A 20,313-nucleotide genomic window follows, 5' to 3' on the forward strand; every position below is an offset into this window, starting at 1 on the left:
AGTGCAGCACAGTAGGTCCAAGGTCCACCAAATACTACCCAACTTTCTCTACAGCTTCTAAAACCATTTCTTTGCACTTTCTTTTCCTAAAAGAAACTTATCCATGCGGATGTTTCTACTATAATGCCAGCCATAGATTTATTCTGTTCAGAACCAACAGTTTAATTTAGAATATGAAATTCTAAGTAGTCCAGAGGTAGGGAAAATCCAGTCTGTATGCTACATGCAGTCCGCTTTGTTTTTGGTGAGTCACTGTGTTTCACGCAAGGCCACAGGCTCAGTTTTAGTAGCTGAGTACAAAAATTAAAAAATTCGTGTTGTAAATGCTGTAAGCCCAATTATTCTGACAATTTAAAAAAGAATAGTAATTCAAGGTATTTCATCCATTATAACTCCAGGCCTCGGGCATCTGCTATTGGAGAGAGACTGTGGAGCAGTAAAAATGTAACAGATGTTTCAGATGCTTATAGCAGACTTAATGAACATCGTTGTCGCATGCTCAGGTAAGAAACTAGGCTGGCTGCAATCCTGTACTAACTTACTTTGAATAAGTCCCATTCAGCTCAGCAGGCCTTTTTTTGGAGTAGACATGAAAAGGTTTGTACTAAGTAATTTATATTAATCAGAGCACAGGTAAATTATGTATATATGCAGTTTGGGGGGGGGGGGGTCAGGCCAAGAGAGGCTATTTAACTGAATTGCTGATCCAGAATATTGGCATAATTATCATAACAATAGTACAGCACAGACACCCAAATAAAAGACTGCAGTGCATAGACAGTTAGCCAAAATGCCTGTTCAAATAAAAATGCCTGCTGATGGAAGGAACGCAGGAAGGGAGACTGCCTAATTTCCCATGCAGCAATCGGGAAGGCTCTCTCCTGTGTCCTCACCAAACATTCCTGTGAGAGTGGTGGGACTGAGAGAAAGCATATCCACAAGCAGCCTAAAATACAATCAGGCTTGCACCCAGTTTTACATTTATTGCAAACCTACACAACCCCTTGTAGCACTGGGCCTTGTAAGGGAAAAAAATATTACATTTTTTGTTGTTTTTGAAATCAAAAGATCTAGCAAGAGCATAGTCAGCTGTGGTTGATTTGTCATATTTTCTCTGAGGACGCATCTTGTAGAAATCAAAACGATTAACCTATTTTCACTTCTTCCACTCTGCCATTCTACTGAAGTAATCACAGTGGTGTACAGTGGTGTACATCTAACATACCATTATACATCACCAACAGGATGCTAATCATAGTCTCACTATTGCAGTAGAAAAACCAGTTAACATTCTGAGTATATCCCACAGTTTAATCTGTCTGCTTAATTTAAATTAACTGCCTTTTCCCAACCCAAGCCTAAATAATAATATTAATAATAATATCTGAACTATTGAAAGAAATTCAGTTACCAAAGCAAAGTACAAATGATCAGCTCCCCTCCTCTCCCAGTAGCATCCATGTAGTTTGAAAGATTAGCTGAGTTTTAGATGTAATAGCCTGGGTGCTTTGACTGGTTGGGTAGTCTCAGGCCTGTTCATCTGGTCAACCCTCCCTTATTATTCATACTCATTCTGGCACAAAGGAAGCACTTTTTGGATGAATATCTCTTTGTTGGGACCTAAATACCAGCAAAGAAAATGTAATAAAACACATGCATGTTTTTATTCAGCTTACTGTGAAAGACAGTAATATATACCTAGGAGTCCTTTCTCTGAGGGACAAGGCCTTTTCAGCAATGAAGTCTCAATGTAGGAAGTCCCTCACAAAGAAGTTCCTAGTGCCAAAGGTTTTTTTGCACTATTGTTTTCTGTTGCAGAATGTATGCTGATATTAGTTTATTCTAATCTTGTGAGATTTTGTGTCTGTTTTATTTTTATACTTCATGGTTTTTAATGGCTCAGGAACAGTATTTGTTGAGATTATACAGAGATATAAATAAGCCATTCACATCCCTTCTTAAAATTTCCTTTTTTTAAAAAAAAGTGCAACCTGGTATAAGTTAGAGATAAGTCAAGTGCCAGACAAGACTAAAGTAAAAAAGACGTATGTAGTTCTTTTCATTGTTATTTTAAAATCAGATGTCTAGAAGCAAAGCTGCTTCATCTTCAATAAACAGTTTAGTAAGATTAATAAGCAATTGCTAGTATGATATGAAATATTTAATATGGATTCATTCACATTTTTCTCCACAGGCGTGGAATAGAAGCACAGCCTTTGTTTGTTGGATATTGCAGCCATGAAATGAGAGACTTGTAACAATCCTAGGACAGAAGGATACTCAATGTGCCTTTCTGGGAGGAAAACCTGCCACTTTCCCTGTTAAATAGTTGCACTGAAACATTGTAATTTTGAAATTCTGGAATTCCACATGTAGACAACTTTCTTTCCTTTTAAATGTTTCAAAATAAATGTTCTTGGGGTTTTAGAGAAATTAAAATCAATAGGGTTTTTATTGGCTGTCCAATGAGCCAGGGCAATCATTTTCCTTTCAATAAAAAATGGAAAACCTTTTTTTCTAAGCCTGAAGTATGGCAAATTAGAAACATATCAACTCTCTTCTGATCTGGCTAGTTATATTCTAATCTGATACCACATCAATACAGGGAGAAAAGGGGGCTTGTCCCATATAGAAAAGCCAAAAAACAATTCCAGGATAAATCTACATGAAGTAAAACACTAGGTGGGTGAAAAAGTGTTTGCTAGTTATGTTTTTGATTTTATTCCAGTAATGGAATACTCTGTCTTCATCACAACACTTAAGAGCTGGCACATGTTTTACAAAATGGGAACAACTATGCACCTGAAAACACATCCACCAACCATGACAACAGATTTGCAGTTTTGACCACGTGCAAATCAGCACATGGCAGCTTCTTCCTAGAGATAAAAACAAGTCCTTGTTCATCCAGAGCATTATGCCATCCCACTTCTCTTGTTAAGTAGAGCCATTTGTTCATGGAGACTCATTGCTTGGTAACTCGCCAGTTCCAATGTAAATGTGGCAGTGCCTGAGGTCAAGGACCGCAAATGTGTTGAATATCCCTAGGACAGAACCAAAATATAAAGTTAGCAGAACATGAAGTTGAACTTTCATTTAAAGGCAACAATTGTAAACCAATGAAGTACTTTTGAATCACTGAGGAGGGGCCATAATTCATTGACAAAACATACTGTCATTCTGCAGGATATATTACTTTTCAGAGTGCAGCCACTAGTTAAATTGGATGGTACTAAGCAAGATGGAGAATGACCTTCATATACTGGAGCTATAAATATGAACAGGTTTAACAAGCAGGAGTTCTCTGACCTTCTTTCATAATCGCTACTACAGTTAATAATGCAACAAGAGCGTCAGTTGGAGAAAGAAATATTCTGGCTGGATCAGGTGATGATATTGTATATTGGAGATCAGCTAGATGAAATGCAGTTTTGCTCTTTGGAGAGAGGCTTAGCTAAGGTTTTGGTTCTGAGCTGCTACAAGAACACATGGTGCTTATCTAAGAAGACTGATGTTGCAGGTGATCACATACTATCTTCCTGTTTATGAAGCATAGATGAGTTGGGAACTGCCTCTTCCTATGGATGAGGTTTCTAAGTAGAATAGAGTAGCTTCCCAGAATTCTTAAGTGTGCTTCACCTGCCAAGTTCTATACTGAAAACTCAAGCTGACATTCAATTTCAGTGATGGAGCTAGGAATTTCTACTGTCTAATAATTATGTTCAGAAATTATGATTTCTTAATGCTTAACTATTGTGCCATTTTCTAACCTTAAAGGCACAATAGTTAAAAATTTCTATTCGTAGCATAAGCATGTCCTCTCTTGTTCACATGAGATGCAAAATAAGCATAAAGTATGAGCTTTCAACAGTTGAACACATACCATCATTTCTGCTAGTGGAACAGAAGCAATCACAACTTTGTTATCTTGGCGACTCTGAATCTCCTGAATGCTGCCTCTTCTCTGTGCAAGGTCAGCAAGAACTGCACCAAGGTGATCTTCACCCACTGTTACTTCCATGTTCATGAGAGGTTCCAGAACTTGTTTATCAGCTTTCTTTAAAGCCTAACCAGCAAAATTAGAATGAGCACCAGATTTAATAGGAAGGTGGATGGATGGAAGGACAGATAGATATAAAAGTTTGTATTACAGTGTGGCCTCACTATCCGTGGATGGCAAGCCCCCATTGTCTCCAGTGGCAGCGCATGCATGCAGTTGCACTGTCATTAGGGGCAAAGGGACTTCACTTGAAGTCCCGTTGTCCCTAATGGCGGGATGACTGTGTGTATGCGCCACCATTGAGGATAATGGGACTTGAGGTCCAAAACAGATCCCCCACAGTTACCAATGTCCCGCTGTACAACTTAGCTTTTTTGTGCCTGCAAAAAGGAAAACCATCTTTGAAAGCAAGCATACCATACACCAGAATGTCAACAAAAGGAAAACAAATACAAAGTACTGAAAATTATGACTGCAAAGATTCTAAAAGATGGCCACCATCATACTGTGTCCACTGAGGGTGAGCAGCTAGCGCTCTGTGTGTGTGTGTGCGCACGCATTTTATATGTCAAGTCAATTTTGACTTACAGTGGCCCTATCAGTCAGTGATTGCCAAAGATCTGTTTACCACACTAGTTAGCTTTTGGAAGCTTAAAGCCACAACCTCCTTTACTGAATCAATCCACCTTTAATGCAGTCTTCCTTTCCTGTGTCTTCATGGTTCCACATCATTATTGTCTTTTCCAACAAGTCCTGTTTTCTAATGATGTGTCCAAAGTACAATAATACTAATTTAGTCATTTCAGCTTCCAGTGAAGCTTGACCTCTAAAACCCATGTATTTGTCTTTCTAGTAATACATGGTACACATAAAACCCCATCAACATACTAAGTTTAGTTATTACTGCACAGAAAGTGGCACTGGTAAACCACTTCGTCTTTCGTACAGCAAACCATATGCATAAAAAAAATCAAAAATTTATCAAAAAATATTATTCCCCCCCCCCACCACCACCAAGTTAAAAAGCAAACAGAAATATAGAGCAATAAACTTAATTTGTTAGTACAAAGGACCTTCTAAAGAGTATTTCACTAATACCTTTTGCATGCAACGAGAAACACAAGCAGAAACCATTGTAAACGATGCATCAGAATTTGTAGCCACTGCATGAACCGTCACTATGACATCTTGAACTGGGAACCCCAGAAGTGGTCCTACAATATGAAATACAAACCATACATTAGCACTTCAGTACTGAAGTAACTTATTCAATGAAGATGTGATAGGGATCTCGAGCTCAGCTAGTCACCTCACTCTTACTGACACTGTAATTAAGGCAGCAACAAAATACTACAGCAGGTTCACACAAAATACTCCCTTCACCAGCCAAAGACCATTTATTACATAATAAAACTTATCTAAAATCAGATCTTTCATACTGTTCAGTAGCATAATTTGAGAGAGTGTCCAAAAGAGCTACTGTAACAAACCACAAGAATAAACACTGGAGGAAAAAGCAAACTCAGCTTTAGAAGTACAGTGGGTCCTTGTTATCCTCGGAGGTTTGGTTCCAGGATCCCCTGTGGATAACAAATTTGTGGATGCTCAAGTCCCATTAAATATAATGGTATAGCAAAATGGTGTTCCTTATATAAAATGGAAAATCAAGGTTTGCTATTTGGAATTTATACTTTTTAAAAATATATTTTGATGCCACGGATGCTTGAACTAGTGAGTAAAAAATCCGTGGATAAGGAGAGCTAACTGTATTCAGAAATACAGGGAGAAACTGTAATACTCAGGTTATTCATGGTCCCATGTTTCAGCTAGTGACCATGTGTAGTTTGTTCATTTTTCACAAATTCTCCCACCAACACCCAGAAAAGGATAAGGAAGTATCACAGCACTTCAAACAGATTGGTTAGCAGGATCTACTTAGGATTCAGTTTCTTTCCTGCCTTTGCCCAGAGCACACTCTTTCTAGGCAGCTATACCATGTGCTAGTATTTCTTGAATGCTTCCTTCATCCCAAGTTTTGTTTCAATTGTTTTTCCTTTCACTGCTTATCTCATGGTTTTGGGATTGTTTTTTTTTTTTAAATCTTGTTTTGCTACCTTTCTTCCCATGAAAACAGTTCAGTACTCAGTATAGTACAGAACATTCCAATCTGTTTTGTGACAACAGTGGAAACAGTTTAACATGGGTTTCATTTTATTGGCTGAGTGTCTTAAATGCCTTTATGAGAAGCACGGAATGGATTATAGCTCTTTTACATAGAAAACTGCCTACGGACTTTGACATCTTCACAACTGCGCAACTGCGCATCTGTACAGTTCCGGTGGGGAAGCATTGAGGCGAACTCCTGCTAGCGTTATAGCAGCGGAAATGACTGACTGTGTCATTTCTTGGCTGCTGTCTTTGTACTTTGAGGGGAAATTGAGGTTATGGGTACGGGGGATATTGAAGTTGGGGAGGAGATGGATATCACTTTTGGCTTGAGCGGGGCTCCTATTGGAGTAATAATAATAATAATAATAATATGTTTTATTTATATACCGCTATTCCAAAGATCATAGCGGTGAACAGCAAGTAAGCTAATTAGCAAGTAAGCTAATTTGCCCCCAACAGTCTGGGTACTCATTTTAGCGACCTCGGAAGGATGCAAGCCTGAGTCGAGCTTGGGCCCTTTTGCTGGTCTTGAACTCGCAACCTTGTGGTTTTGAGTGAATGGCTGCAGTACAGGCATTTAACCACTGCGCCACCAGGGCAGAGTAGTGTGGGACAGGGGGAGGTATGGCGGTAGGAAAGTGGGAAGGCATTACAGCAGAAGGCGGGATCGATGTATAATATCTATCTCTCCTTCCATCCACTTTCCTAACCAAAGAGGCCTGAGGGTCAGACCAACCGTACCACAAACCCTGTCTGCTCCTGTGCAATGCCAGGTCCGTGAAAAAGAAGACCCACATAATATACAATCTTCTAGAAGATAAGAACTGCGACCTGGCTTGCATTACTGAGACCTGGCTTGGGCCTGAAGGAGAAGCTGTGTGGGCACAGGCCCTTCCTGCTGGGTTTTCAGTTAAGGACCAGACCAGGTTAGGTGGGCGAGGGAGGGGGGGAGTTGCCTTGATTCATAAGAACACCCTGCCCTTAACTAGGAACCATGTTAGTCAAACCTCTTATATCGAGTGTATTTACCTGACCCTAAAAGCCAGAGACAGTTTGGGGATTCTGTTGGTCTACCAGCCACCCCATGCGCTAACAGACTCCTTGGCCGAGCTGGCACAGCTGGTCTCGGAGCTGCTGTTGGAGTCCCCCAGGCTTCTTGTCCTGGGGGACTTCAACATCCCCTTCGCGGCCAGCTATAATCCATCTGGTGCGGCTCGAGAGTTCATGGATACCATGACTGCCATGGGCCTGTCTCAATTGGTAATGGGGCCAACGCATTCTGCTGGTAATACTCTCGATATGGTCTTTCGTACAGACATGGAAACTCCGTGGGCGGAAGTAACTAAAATTTCCGCCTTGTCATGGACGGACCATTTCCTGGTTGAAGCTAATATCAAGGCATCTTCTTAGACCCCCCCCGGGGGTGGTGGACCTATTAGAATGGTCCACCCTCGAAGGCTGATGGAACCCAAAAGGTTCCAGGAAGCCCTAGAGGGGTATATGGTTGGATCTGACGGTGATTCTGTTGATGCCCTGATTACCACCTGGGATACTGATCTCTCCAGGGCTATACACAGCATCGCTCCCAAGTGTCCTCTCAGGCCTGCTTCCAAAAAGCAGCCCTGGTATACAGAAGATCTCCGGGCAAGGAAGCGGATCCTGCGACGACTAGAGCGCAAATGGCAGACACATCAGAACTTAGCCGACAAGGCACTCCTGGACTCTCTTTTGGAGGACTACGGAGTGGCGATAGACGCAGCAAAGAATTCGTTCTATGCTGCACGTATCACGTCCGCAGAGTCGCATCCGGCAGAGCTGTTCAGGGTAGTGAGGGAGCTTACTCAGCTACCCTCCTCCCTGAACCCTATTTTGTAACCATCCAAGGCCTGCTGCAACAAATTTAACAACTTCTTCGTGGATAAAACCTCTCGGATAAGGGCTGATCTCGACGCCATTATTAGTTCAGAAACCAGAGTAGAGGTCTCCAGAGCTTCCGTGGACTCAATTGTACTGGATCATTTTGAGTCTGTAAGTACTGAGGATGTGGACAAGATCCTTAGAAGCGTTAGGAAGACAACTTGCTCTCTCGATCCCTGTCCCTCGTGGCTAGCGGCTCAGGGGTGTGTGGTTGTAACAGTTGTTACACCCTGTTGCACCACATAATTAATACATCATTTAGGGAAGGGCAATTTTCATCCAGCTTAAAATTGGCCATTGTAAAACCGCTGTTTAAAAAGCCCCCCCCTAGACCCCCGATGCATAATAATTATCGGCCTGTTTCGCTATTGGCTTTTTTGGGGAAGGTGATCAAGAGGGCAGTTGCAATCCAGCTTCAATCCATCTTTGACAATGCTGATTATCTGGACCCATTTCAAACCGGGTTCCGGGTGGGCTATGGAGTTGACTGCCATGGTTGCCCTGGTCGATGATCTCCGTCTGGGCATGGACAGGGGTAGCGTGTCCCTGTTAGTGCTCTTGGACATCTCAGCGGCTTTCGATACCATTGACCATGGTATCCTTCTGGAACGCCTGAGGGAATTAGGTATCGGGGGCACTGCGCTCCAGTGGTTCCGTTCCTACCTCTCGGGCAGATTCCAGATGGTGCAGCTGGGGGACGTGTGCTCCGACAAGAGGGCACTTACATCTGGTGTCCCTCAGGGAGCCATTCTGTCCCCCATGCTATTTAACATTTACATGAAACCGCTGGGAGAGATTATCCGGAGACACGGGGCGCGGTGTTAACAGTACGCTGATGACACCCAAATATATTTCTCTGTGTCTCCGACTGATGCAGTGACCAGGGATGGCATCTCTCCTCTCAATGCCTGTCTACACTCGGTAATGGGCTGGATGAGGGAAAACAGACTCAGCTTGAATCCAGAGAAAACGGAAGTGCTCGTGATAGGTTCCCTCGGTCCGGGATTGAAGGTTTGTCCACCTGTCCTGAACTGGGTCACGCTCCCCTTGAAGGACTCTGTCCACAGTTTGGGGGTGCTCCTGGACTCGTCGCTCCACCTTACATCTCAGGTGGATGCAACAGTCCGGAGCACCTGTTATCAGCTTTGGTTGATACGCCAGCTGTGACCTTTCCTGGGCCGGAGGGACCTTGAAACGGTGGTACATGCCCTGGTAACCTCTCGTTTGGATTTCTGTAATGCACTCTACATGGGGCAACCCTTGTACCATTCTCGGAAGCTACAGCTGGTTCAAAATATAGCAGCTAGATTGGTCACTGGATCTTCCAGGGCCACCCATATAATACCGGTACATATAATACACTGGTTGCCTATCCGCTTCCGAGCGCAATACAAGGTGTTGGTTATTACCTATAAAGCCCTAAATGGCCTGGGCCCAGGGTACTTGGAGAACCGCCTCTCCCAATATAATCCGCCCCGCACACTCAGATTGGCCAGGAAGCATCTGCTGAGAGTTCCAGACTCGAAATATGCCACAACAACGCGTAGAGCCTTTTCTGTCTCGGCCTCTCAGCTCTGGAACTCGCTTCCCGGTGAGCTCCGCTCGGCCACCTCCCTTGACCGGTTCAGGAAAGAGCTAAAAACCTTCCTGTTCCAACAAGCTTTCCCCTAATTGCTCCTTTTATGGCTTCCCTTCTTCCCCCTCACTGTTATTGATGTTGTACATCATAAGCTAGCTGGTTATTGTTACAATGTTTAATTGTATTTGATGTTTTGCTATTTTAATGTATTTTTGCAGTGTTATTGTGTTTTTATCTTGTAATGGCACTTTTTGTAACCCGCCTTGATCTCTGGAAAGGCGGGCTATAAATAAATATTTTATTATTATTATTTAAAAAATTTCAGATTCACTACTCAGTACTAGGAGGATTTATGGGCTGAACTAGAGAAAACAGTCTTTGTCAAAAACAGTTTCTCTTTTTCTTTGAACTTTGTCTTTTCACATGAATCTACTTCGCCATTTCCATGAAGCATTTCCTGGTATACAACTTAAAGGAAGTTTCAGCATCAATGGTCAATCCAACCCTATGGTTTCTTCTATATCGGGTTCCAGCAACTGAGGTTCTCCAAATTTCTTTGACTTAGAGCTTCCACTAGCCGCAGCAAACATAGCCAATGGGGAAGAACTGAAGAGTTAAATTACAAAAACATCTGGAGGGTCCACAGTCACCCAGTCTTGATCTATATCAGCTTTCATACACAAGGACAGGAAGTTAGTCTCCCAGATCTATTGCTTGTAGCAGAATTCCTAAAATGTAGCTATTCTGTGGTAGCATCATTTGAACTGTTGTAAACCCCCAAATTCCAGCTAATGGCCATGCTCAATTTGTTGGTTTTTTACAAACAAAACAACCAGAACAAAATGCCCCAATACCATTATTGCCACCGAGGTACAGTTTTGTAATGCGTTGGACAAAGAAATGGCCTGTGCTGGTGAACCAAGACACTGCAGCAGGAAAGACACATTCTTGGTTGTCAGTAGGTTAGTCTTACCCAGGGTTGGGGAAGTTGGAGTTCTCACTGGAATTAGCAACTAAAAGAATTATGCATGTAACCCAAATTACATCCCTATCCCTAAACCTCAACAAACTAGAATTCTCATTTGCTTCAGAAAACAGCCCACAGTTCATTCAGTCCAAGGCCAGAATCCTGTTAATATCTTACCTGTCTATGGCCCGTTACAGACCGCCCAGCCAAACCGTGCGACTCCCCCACGCTGTAAAAAAGGAGCGCGAAAATTGCGCTCCTTCCGGCAACCCGGAAGAGACGTCGCAAGTGCCAAAATGCACACTCGCGACGTCTCTTCCGAGTTTAGACATCCGGACGCTGTGCGTCCGTTACGTCAAGATGGCCGCGCCCGTCTGTATAGGGCGCCGCCATCTTGCCGTACAGAATACGCGCAAGGGGCAAGGCGCATCCAGAAGCGCCGCCCCTCGTGCATATTCCTGGCGCAACAACGGCACCGCTTAGGCCCGTCTGTAAGGCGCCATAGTCTTGTTTTGAAGCAGCACAAGAGACTTTCTCTAGAGACTCTTGTACTTCATCCAAATCAACCAGCCACTAGGGCAGCAGCTGAGCTGCATGGGGCTGCTGCTGTAGCCATTAACCACCTGGGGAGGAAGGGAGGGAAGGAGGCAAATGGGCAGCAAGGATGTCTTGCTGGAGAGACGGGAGGCAGAGGAACAACCATTAATACCATTAAGAGTGCAGATGGCATCTTGGAACACTCCGGTTGCCTGGAGGTTAACTGGGGACACCTGGCAAACAGCACTCAGCACAGCAGAAGAGCACAATTGCTGGGTTTTGTTTTGATGTCATGTTGGGCAATTAGGAAAAATATTTTTCTAATGATCTGGGAATATACAAAACCTCTATCAATAGGAAATGGGATCGATGCTTTGCTGGCAACACATACAAATGCACCTCTATGTTTGGTCCACTATATCTGCTCCATGACGGCAGTGAAAATACAAGATACATTTTCAAGAACTGCATTGGAATGAAAAAACTACCTTTCTTAACACATTGCTGTGGGGATTGCTTTAACAATTGCTTCATGACCTAGAATTAGAATACAATAATGCTGAATATTTTAACTGTATCATCAGATCTTGACTGGACAGCTTGGTCACAAAATGTTATTTTAAAACATTTATGATACACCCTACTTTTTAGAAGTCTCTGGAGAATAAAAGGGAATGTATAAGTGCAGACGTGATATCCTTTTGCCTTATATTCAAATTACATTTTAGAGTCAAGTTCCGTGATCTGTGATCGCTTGGCCTGAGTTTCTGTCTAACCTGAAATCTGAAGTTTCCAGCCATCCTTGCTGAAGCTTTTAGAAGGTGCTGAAATTGCATGTTGAAAAAAAATTTCATTGTTTAATCAATATTGTATATTACACAGTATAGATAAAATGTTATTCCCTGCTGCAGATAGATCACTCTATTGTTCTAAATTGCTACTGATAAAATGACAATAAGGGCTATTAATATTTTCCAAAATCTGGAGTTCATCAACTTGCTTCAGAAATCACTGTGGCTGTTATATCTCCTCTCAAGTGTCCCCCCTGCTGCTTCCATACATGCATGTACTTTGCTAATATTGCTGTTATTCACAAAACAATTTATGACTATATCTGTTGTTAGCAAACTGCAGAGCTCAGGTTCTAGACAACATTGCCATATCAATTTAATGTAGGAGAGGGAAACTTTCAGAATCCAGAGACCACACATGCCTTTTGGCAGACTTCAGACAACTGTCCTCAGTACTCCAGTTTTTTAAAACTTTAAAAGTCTCCTCACAGTCTGTAGGGGGTGTGGGAGCACATTTCACCATATTTCCAGACAAATGGGGTGCAGTTTCACAATCGGACCAGAATATGTTGGGGAGATGAAAATGTGACAAAAATACCTCCATGCCCAATACAGAATGTGATGGGCCTTTCTAAATTAAAAAAAGCTGAAAATGTTAAGAGCATGCATGGCAGCTGCACTGAGGAAGACAGGATGCTGCCCATAGGACTGCAATGTTGTTGCTGCTGCTGTGTGCCTTCAAGCCATTTCAAACTTACAATGACTCTAAAGCAAGCCCATCATGATTTTGGAACAAGAATTGTTCAGAGGGGTTGTTATTTTCTTCCTCTTAGGCTGAGAGAGTGTAACTTGCCCAAGGTCACCAAGTGGGTTTCCAGAGCTATGCAAGGATTTGAACTGTTTCTCCTGAATCCTAATCCAAAACTCAAACCACCACACCAGAGCTGATGCCTGTTTTAATGCATATGTCTTTGTTTAATTTCCTATTTGTAAGAATTCAAACAATATTTTCACGTAACACTTTTTAAAAACCCCATTTTAATACATTCAACATATACATTTGATTGGTACTTTTACCTTGAAGATAAGAGTTACTTATTCCAGTTTCTATAGCTTCACGAAGCTCTGACTGAAGTGAATCATAGATGTTTTCAGCATATTCAATCACTGGTGCTGTTGCTGACATTTCTCCCATCCATGGTCTCACTCCCAGTTCTATAGTGACCTGGTGTCGTTTTTCTCCTATAGTCCTATCCAGTGCATCTGGATAAAAATGAAATACCATGGAACGTACTGAACATCCTGCTTAAGAAAGCTTGTCTTTTAAAGCATTATCTGATTGTCAGTTTGAATGCAATCAATAGCAAGGACACATTGGTTACTTTACCTATTGCCCGAACTGAGTTTTGGATAGTTTCTCGATAAGCTATCTGAAGGGGTCCAAGATAGGTTTCAAGGCCATATTCACGTTTGATTCGATCATGAATAATCTCAATGTGCAATTCACCCATTCCACAAAGAATAGTCTGGGAAATATATAAAAATGTTAAAAGCACAGAATATACCATTACTGTTTCACAAAGCCTCCTATTTTATTATCTTCCAAACCATAGCAGTGATTGGGTATAAGGAATATATATGTTCATGAAATTATTTTCATTTAATATAGTAAATAAGGAGAATTTCATTACTGCAAGCAGAAAATAAGAAGTATTAACCCTCATCAAGGCAGATGGAACATTTTAGAACTCCAGAGTTGCATTTTGTTGACAAATTCAAACCCACCAGAGAAGGTCTACCAAATTGTAAAAAGTCTAGAAACCATGCCCTATGAAAAGTGGCGTAGTGAACTGGGTATTTTTAGCCAGAGGAAGAGAAGAGGCAACATAATAGCCATGTTTAAATATTTGAAGTTGTACTGAGGATGGAGAAAGCTTGTTTTCTGTTGTTCCAGAGACTAGGAAAAGGAACAATAGATTCAAGCTATAGGAAAAGATTTCAGCTCAACATTAGAAAGAACTTCCTATTGTAAGAGTGCAATGTACTACCTCAGAGTGTGGTGGAGTCTCCTCCTTGGAAGGTTTTTAAACAGAGGCTGGATAGTCATCTGTCTTGAGCACTTTGTGCATTCCTGCATGGCAGGGATGACCCTTGGGGTCTCCTCCAACTCTATGATTCTAGAACTATGCTTACAAAGTGGGCAGTTTACGATACGATACAGTTGGTCCTGAAGAGTTGTAAACAAAGTCCCCAAGTTTCAATTGTCTGCCTTTTACATGCTTCTTTGTATATTTATTGGATTCAGAGCCAGAAACTGCAGAAGAGCAGGGGGAAACATTTTCCAGATCTTGACAAAATTTTGTTTTCACCCCCTAGTGGTCCCAGGCAGCTCCAAATGTGATGGAAATGCCCCCCCCCCCACTCCTCCTAGACATCATTTTGGGGCACAAAAATAACACTGGGAGATCTCACGCAGCTTGCTGGCCACACTTTGCCCACCTCTGTACTAATGTAACATTTGTTTCTAAGATAATATTAGAAATCAAAATTTATTTTAAACTAATCTAAATCTTATGCCTTTCTGTGCAAAACCAGTGGAATCACAATTTTATGAGTGTCAGAAAGTAATGTTACATATATTTTGCTCCTCTAGAAAACTAATGGTTCCAGAGTTTCTTAAGGAAAAAACTCCCCCTGCAAGAAAAGTTTCTAAGCCCACTTCAGATATAAAATGTAGAATATACAATCTCATGAGGGCTCAACAGCTACTGCAACTATTGTCATTACAAGCATGATCCACAGAACATAAAATAGCAAGAAAAGTTCCCTAAAGCACACAGTAGTCCTTACTTGCCCAGTGTCAGCATCTACCCTGACTTTCAGACTTGGATCCTCCCGTTGTAAACAAGATAAGGCATTATCCAGATCTAGAGTAAAAAAAAAATGACTATATTAAGTAAAGAGCACATTTTATCTACAGAAGATACAAGTAACTAGAGATTAAAAACAGGAAGAAAAAAAAAGAAGTGGCCCCTAAAAGTCATAAATAAATTATTCCTCCTCCCTCCCCCACCCAAGTACCTAAGCACATGAACAGCATTTTATTAGCAAACCTTTGACACTACAGTTAAAACTGCTTTGCTGAATCAATTTATTAGTCCCAGTGTCTGACTTCCATGCCACAATACACACCAGGAAAACCAAATAGTTAAAAAATGAAGGATGAAATTAAGATCAGGAGCCAAAGAAAAATTTTAGACAGGCTCCTACAATGAGATTTTCTCCTGGCACCTTTTAAAGATTACGGCTGGCATCCAGTATCACAGTTACAGATTTGTAAACTAGTGTTACAGATCAATAACTGCTCTGTATTCAGTTATACTATGGATTCATGATCATGGCACTATTACCATGATCATATATGTCCCCCAAATTCCTCCTTAACTAAACGTAGCTGGTACAAGTGATAAGAGATTCATTCTGTAATGTTTTCAGCCCCTTTCCATCATGACTGAGGTTGAGTCATCAAAAGCAGGATCCCTGTTGCAATTCCTCATCACACAACAGATCACAGGTGGGAAGGGACTGGAAATGTCATTATGGTGTGTCCTGACTGCCAGCAGAACAGTCCTCAATTGCTCAACCACCTGCTGGCTGTTATGGTAGCTTTAGAGAGTCTGGCCAGGAGATCATACTTAGGCATTAGTAACTAAAGGGTCAAGTAGACCAGCAGCTTGGAGTGGCCTCCAGCAGCTCCAACCCCAGTAGCTCCTCATTCGACCAGACACCACGGTCCCTAACAGGCCACTTGCAAGGAGCACTTTTTTTGTGGTCATGGGCCGCCTTAGGTGGCCACAGTGCAACTTTGGCCTGATCCAGGGACATATGTCATCTGTGCACCACACCCCTGGATCAGCCTGAAGCTGGCGTATTTGGCCCTTGTGTTCTGGGCCTAAGATTGGTTCAAGATATGTTAAGTTGCTTTTGAATCTCAAACAACTTTTCTGCCATGCAAAACAAGAGAGCTACTGCCAAGCATGTTCATCTTTGGATGTGTGGAGACAATTCACTGCCATTTGGAATTTTTCCTCTAGAAAATTAAATAGGCTTTTTTCAGCCCATAGTTTAAAAGTTAAAAGTGTAGCAAAGTACACTCACTATATCCTCCATACCTTGTAATTAGTTTTCAGTCCCCACTGAATTAGAACAAGAGACATTTCTCATCCATCTTCTTGATCACACTCTGTCCTTCTTAAAAAGGAGAAAACCCAACTTCTTCAGTACAGTGTGATTAAGAATACAGGACCAGCTGTTTCAGTAACTACTTCGCACCTGGTTGCCTGGCTATAGAAGGTGGCTCTATTGTACAAAAGAAGACTGGCTCTGGAACTTCAATGCCTGCCAAGAGAAGGTTCTGCACTTCACCGACTTGGCCGTGCTTTGACCCCACATTTTGTCCAGCCTGTTGAGCAGCAGCCACTGCAGAAGCTTTTGATGAAACAATGGTGTCTCCAGTGGCACTCTAAATGTCAAAGAGCGAGTAATATAATGCATTGTTAACATACAATAGGTTTGTTTTCATTCCTTTTTAATGATGAAAATTAATTACTGAAGGTTGTCTTTTCACAGTTCAAAGGGAAGCCAATTGGGAATGATAATAATTACAAAAAAGTTCTTTGTTTTCAATCAAACTCTAATAGCTTTTATTTGCCAGTACTGTATTAAACAATTAAAAGGGAAAAAACCCTTTGATGTTCCATGTATTTACTACAGAACTAAATTTCATATTGTGCTTTCTTTACAAGCACAGAGAAATTTTCTGACAGATCAAATTTTTTAAAAAATGCCATTAATACAATAAAATTATTAATGTTGCCAGTTTACCAGAGGGAAATGGGAATCAACCAGCAATTATGTTAAATGTTACAAATTAATTTTGATACAATTTTAAATAAATTCACTTTTTTATTTACCTGTTTCAAGCCAACAGTAAGGACAATGTTGCCAGCTGTTGCTGAAGAAATTTCTATTTGCTGATCTGCGAATGGCAGAAGCAGGCGACTCATTCTTTCTCTACAACAGATAACTCAACTTAGAGTTTACTCCTATAGAGGAACCTAGACTGTTAAGTTCAGTAATGCCTCCACATGTGCAATTTTCTTTTTACTCACGTGCAGTTCTTGTTAATATTAAAGATAGCTGACTGAGGCTTCATTTTGCCAGAGTAAATACGCAAAAAAACTAATGGCCCACGCTGCTTGTCATGGAGAACTTTAAATGCCAGAGCACACAAATCATCTTTATACCATTCCCTGGGGAGGAAAACAAACTTAGGAATGGCTCTACATAAGGAAAGCACATCATATTTAGTGGGCTATAAAGTACTGTAATTCAAGACATCATATTTACAAACAATTCAAATGCTTATGATAGTGTTCACTGGATAGTGATTATTATTATTATTATTATTATTATTATTATTATTATTATTATTTATATAGCGCTGTAGATTTGCACAGCGCTGTACATAAAAACAATAAATATAAAAGAGTAAATGATATATTCTCAATTGTTTAGGCTGAAACAAGTTTATTTATTTATTTAGAATATTTATACCTTGCTCTTCAGACACAAAGGCTCTCAGAGCAGCTTACAGATTGTTAACTTGACATTCATTTGACAAAACCTCTTAGTAGAAAAAATGCATGTTTCCCCATCCTGATCTCTCTCACTTTCCCAGCCCACAATTTATTTCTGGTCTAAATTATTAATCAATTGTTTCTACTTTGCATTTAAATAAATAAAGTCTTCTCTTACTCACAGAAAATCATAGCTGCATTCATCTGGAGCGGGCAGATACTGGGTGATCGCATCCAATAATGGCTGAACACCTTTATTTTTCAGTGCACTTCCACAGAGCACAGGCACGGCTTTCTGAGCCAGCGTTACTCTCCGTACAGCAGAATGGAGCTGCAGAAGATTCACACTATTAATAGATATCTACCATATGTTAAGTTTCAACTGAGCAAGTAAACCACCAGCTTGATGTAAGGATTTATACAGAGCAAACATTAACCTTCAATTATATCTTGAAATGTAATTCTCTATTGGTCACATGTGTCCCTTACATCCCACAGTCCATTTCTTTAAAAACTCAGATTTTACAAATCATGCATGCACCCACCCACCCACACACTCTAAACATAGATACACACTCACACTTTCTAACTTAAGCATCAGGATTCTACTTGGTATCTTATTATTTGATCTATATAGAATATCTTCAATATTTCTCATGAGCCACATTTTGTTCTCAAACTGTTGTAGACATAGAATGACTCAATAGTGTTTTATTCTTCATATTGCTTATTCTGGAGAGCAGCTGGTGTACTTTAAAACTACAAATACATTGTTTTATGTGCTTATTTTTGTATATTTCAATGACTACAAGACACTTTCAAACTTTGAGGCATTATCATCATCATCTTTCCAACCAACAGTATTCAATCATTCAGAAGGCTGAGAAAGTTTTCCTGAAAGTGCTTTGACTTTATATGTCTGACCTCACAGTTGTACTATTTGTTCCTTAAGCATTTCCTGCTACACCTTCTACTGTTCTGCAGTTGTTTTCCTTTTGGTTTTATACTCTGCTTGTAATTTTTGATTTAATGACTGAATTGCCAATTGCCTTGAACAGAAAAGCCCAATTCCAATGTCTGAACCACAGTTTAACACCAGGCTGGGAAACCTGTGGCTCTCAAGTCATTAATGAGCTACTCCTCCTCCCTCAACCATTTGCCCAAGTGAAAAGAGCTGATGCAAACTGGTGTTCTAGAACACCTAGAGGGACACAGAATTTCCAAACCATGGTTTGCTGTTACATACACAGAGTAGGCAAAGTCTTGGGTTCACAGGACAGCTCTTCCCTTTGCTCCACCCAGGGGTTTATAAAGCTGGCTTGTCACCAAATAGATCAGTATTTTATGGCTGGCATCCATAGTTTTTTGTGGGGTTTTTGGGCTATGAGGCCATGTTCTAGCAGAGTTTCTTTCTGTTCACTCAGTCAAGGACCAGAGAGACCCTCTCACAGCCGCAGGAGTTTACCACATACCATGCAGCTGCGGACAAGTCTACATAGGGACCACCAAATGCAGTGTGCCAACAAGAATCAAGGAACACGAGAGACACTGCAGACTGGACCAGCCAGAAAAATCAGCAGTAGCAGAACATGCCACAAACCATCCTGGGCATAAAATACTGTTTGAAAACACTGAAGTTCTGGACCATGCCAACCACTACCATGTCAGCATGGACAGGGAAGCCACTGAAATCCACAAACACTTGGACAATTTCAACAGGAAAGAGGAATCCCTTAAAGTAAACAAGGTTTGGCTACCAGTCCTGAAAGATAGCAAGATAAAGACAAATGCAAATGAGAAATCTCCCAGGGTCAGGGGTTTCCCAGCAGACAATGAGCACTAATCAAGCAGACATTAGTCCTCTTGTGCAGACCCTCACACCCTGAGGAGTGCCATTAGCAACCAACAATAATAAACATTGGCTTACCTGGTGAGATGTATGTTTTAAGCGATGGAGACGGAGGCATCCTTGATGTATGGGTTAGACCCTGTGGCTCGCTCTAGGTCAGGCAGGAAGTAGACAAAACTTTAGAGGCGTGTCCACAGGATAGGACTAACCCCCAAAGCAAGCTTCAGTTAATGTAACAGCCTAGAGAAGGAAAGTTTACAAGAATTCTCAAACAACTAAGAACCAAATGTTAGGGCATCTGAAAAAAGGCCCAGTAACCAAAAAACTGTAAACGTCCAACGGGATGAGAAAAAACACTAATGGTTGACCTCAAAAGCTGGGTGCCAGGAGATCAAGACCAATCAGGGGGAGGGGAGGATGCCTTCGTCTCCATCGCTTAAAACAAACATCTCACCAGGTAAGCCAATGTTTATTTTTCCAGCGACAGAGAGAAGGCATCCTTGATATATGGGATATGGCATAGCTCCCCAAAAATAAGGGTGGGTAGAAGGAGATTGAGTTACTGAGGTATTACAGCCTGTAGTACCCTTCTTCCAAAACCCGCCTCAGATGACTGGAAGGAGTCCAGGCGGTAATGTCGGACAAAGGTAGATGTCGAGGACCATGTAGCTGCCCTGCAGATCTCTTCTAGAGAGGCATTAGTGGAGAGTGCCGCCGAGGTTGAAGCACTACGCGTAGAATGAGCGAAAACAGTTCCAGGAAGAGGCTTTGCAGAATCTGTATAACACATGGATATGCAGGACCTGATCCATCGAGAAAGTGTAGAAACGGACACCTTTTTGCCCATGGAATTTTTGTGGAATGA

The 20,313-nt window shown here is 41.3% G+C and overlaps 2 protein-coding genes and 1 pseudogene across 2 annotated transcripts in view; 1 reads left to right on the forward strand and 2 right to left on the reverse strand.

Annotated features, from left to right (window-relative positions):
- Positions 1-2,439, forward strand: part of HEXB (hexosaminidase subunit beta) — a 38,812-nt gene extending 36,373 nt beyond the window's left edge. The window contains 2 exon segments of the mRNA XM_042448479.1: positions 399-503; positions 2,195-2,439. Of these exon segments, the coding sequence (XP_042304413.1) occupies positions 399-503; positions 2,195-2,258 (169 nt within the window). The 3' untranslated portion in view covers positions 2,259-2,439.
- The window catches only part of LOC121920665, a 1,182,487-nt pseudogene that overhangs the window by 1,145,254 nt on the left and 16,920 nt on the right, over positions 1-20,313 (reverse strand).
- Positions 2,147-18,197, reverse strand: LOC121922514 (ribosome-releasing factor 2, mitochondrial-like). Its single transcript, XM_042452041.1, has 11 exons — positions 18,180-18,197; positions 17,782-17,960; positions 17,132-17,272; positions 16,934-17,033; positions 16,293-16,482; positions 14,811-14,887; positions 13,348-13,486; positions 13,038-13,223; positions 5,099-5,214; positions 3,884-4,066; positions 2,147-3,044 (listed from the first exon to the last, which is right to left on the reverse strand). The coding sequence occupies exons 1-11, from the start codon at positions 18,195-18,197 to the stop codon at positions 2,916-2,918; spliced, it is 1,458 nt and encodes a 485-aa protein (XP_042307975.1). The 3' UTR covers positions 2,147-2,915.

The sequence above is a fragment of the Sceloporus undulatus genome, chromosome 2, assembly GCF_019175285.1.
Source record: "Sceloporus undulatus isolate JIND9_A2432 ecotype Alabama chromosome 2, SceUnd_v1.1, whole genome shotgun sequence".
NCBI classification, from domain to species: Eukaryota; Metazoa; Chordata; class Lepidosauria; order Squamata; family Phrynosomatidae; genus Sceloporus; species Sceloporus undulatus.

Bases quoted from the DNA above. Each gene is read 5' to 3' on its own strand.
- LOC121922514 (XM_042452041.1), bottom strand. The intron at 17,034-17,131 runs GTGAGTAAAAAG...TATCTGTTGTAG, and splicing joins AATATTAACAAGAACTGCAC to AGAAAGAATGAGTCGCCTGC. The intron at 13,224-13,347 runs GTAAAGTAACCA...ATTTTTATCCAG, and splicing joins AAACTCAGTTCGGGCAATAG to ATGCACTGGATAGGACTATA.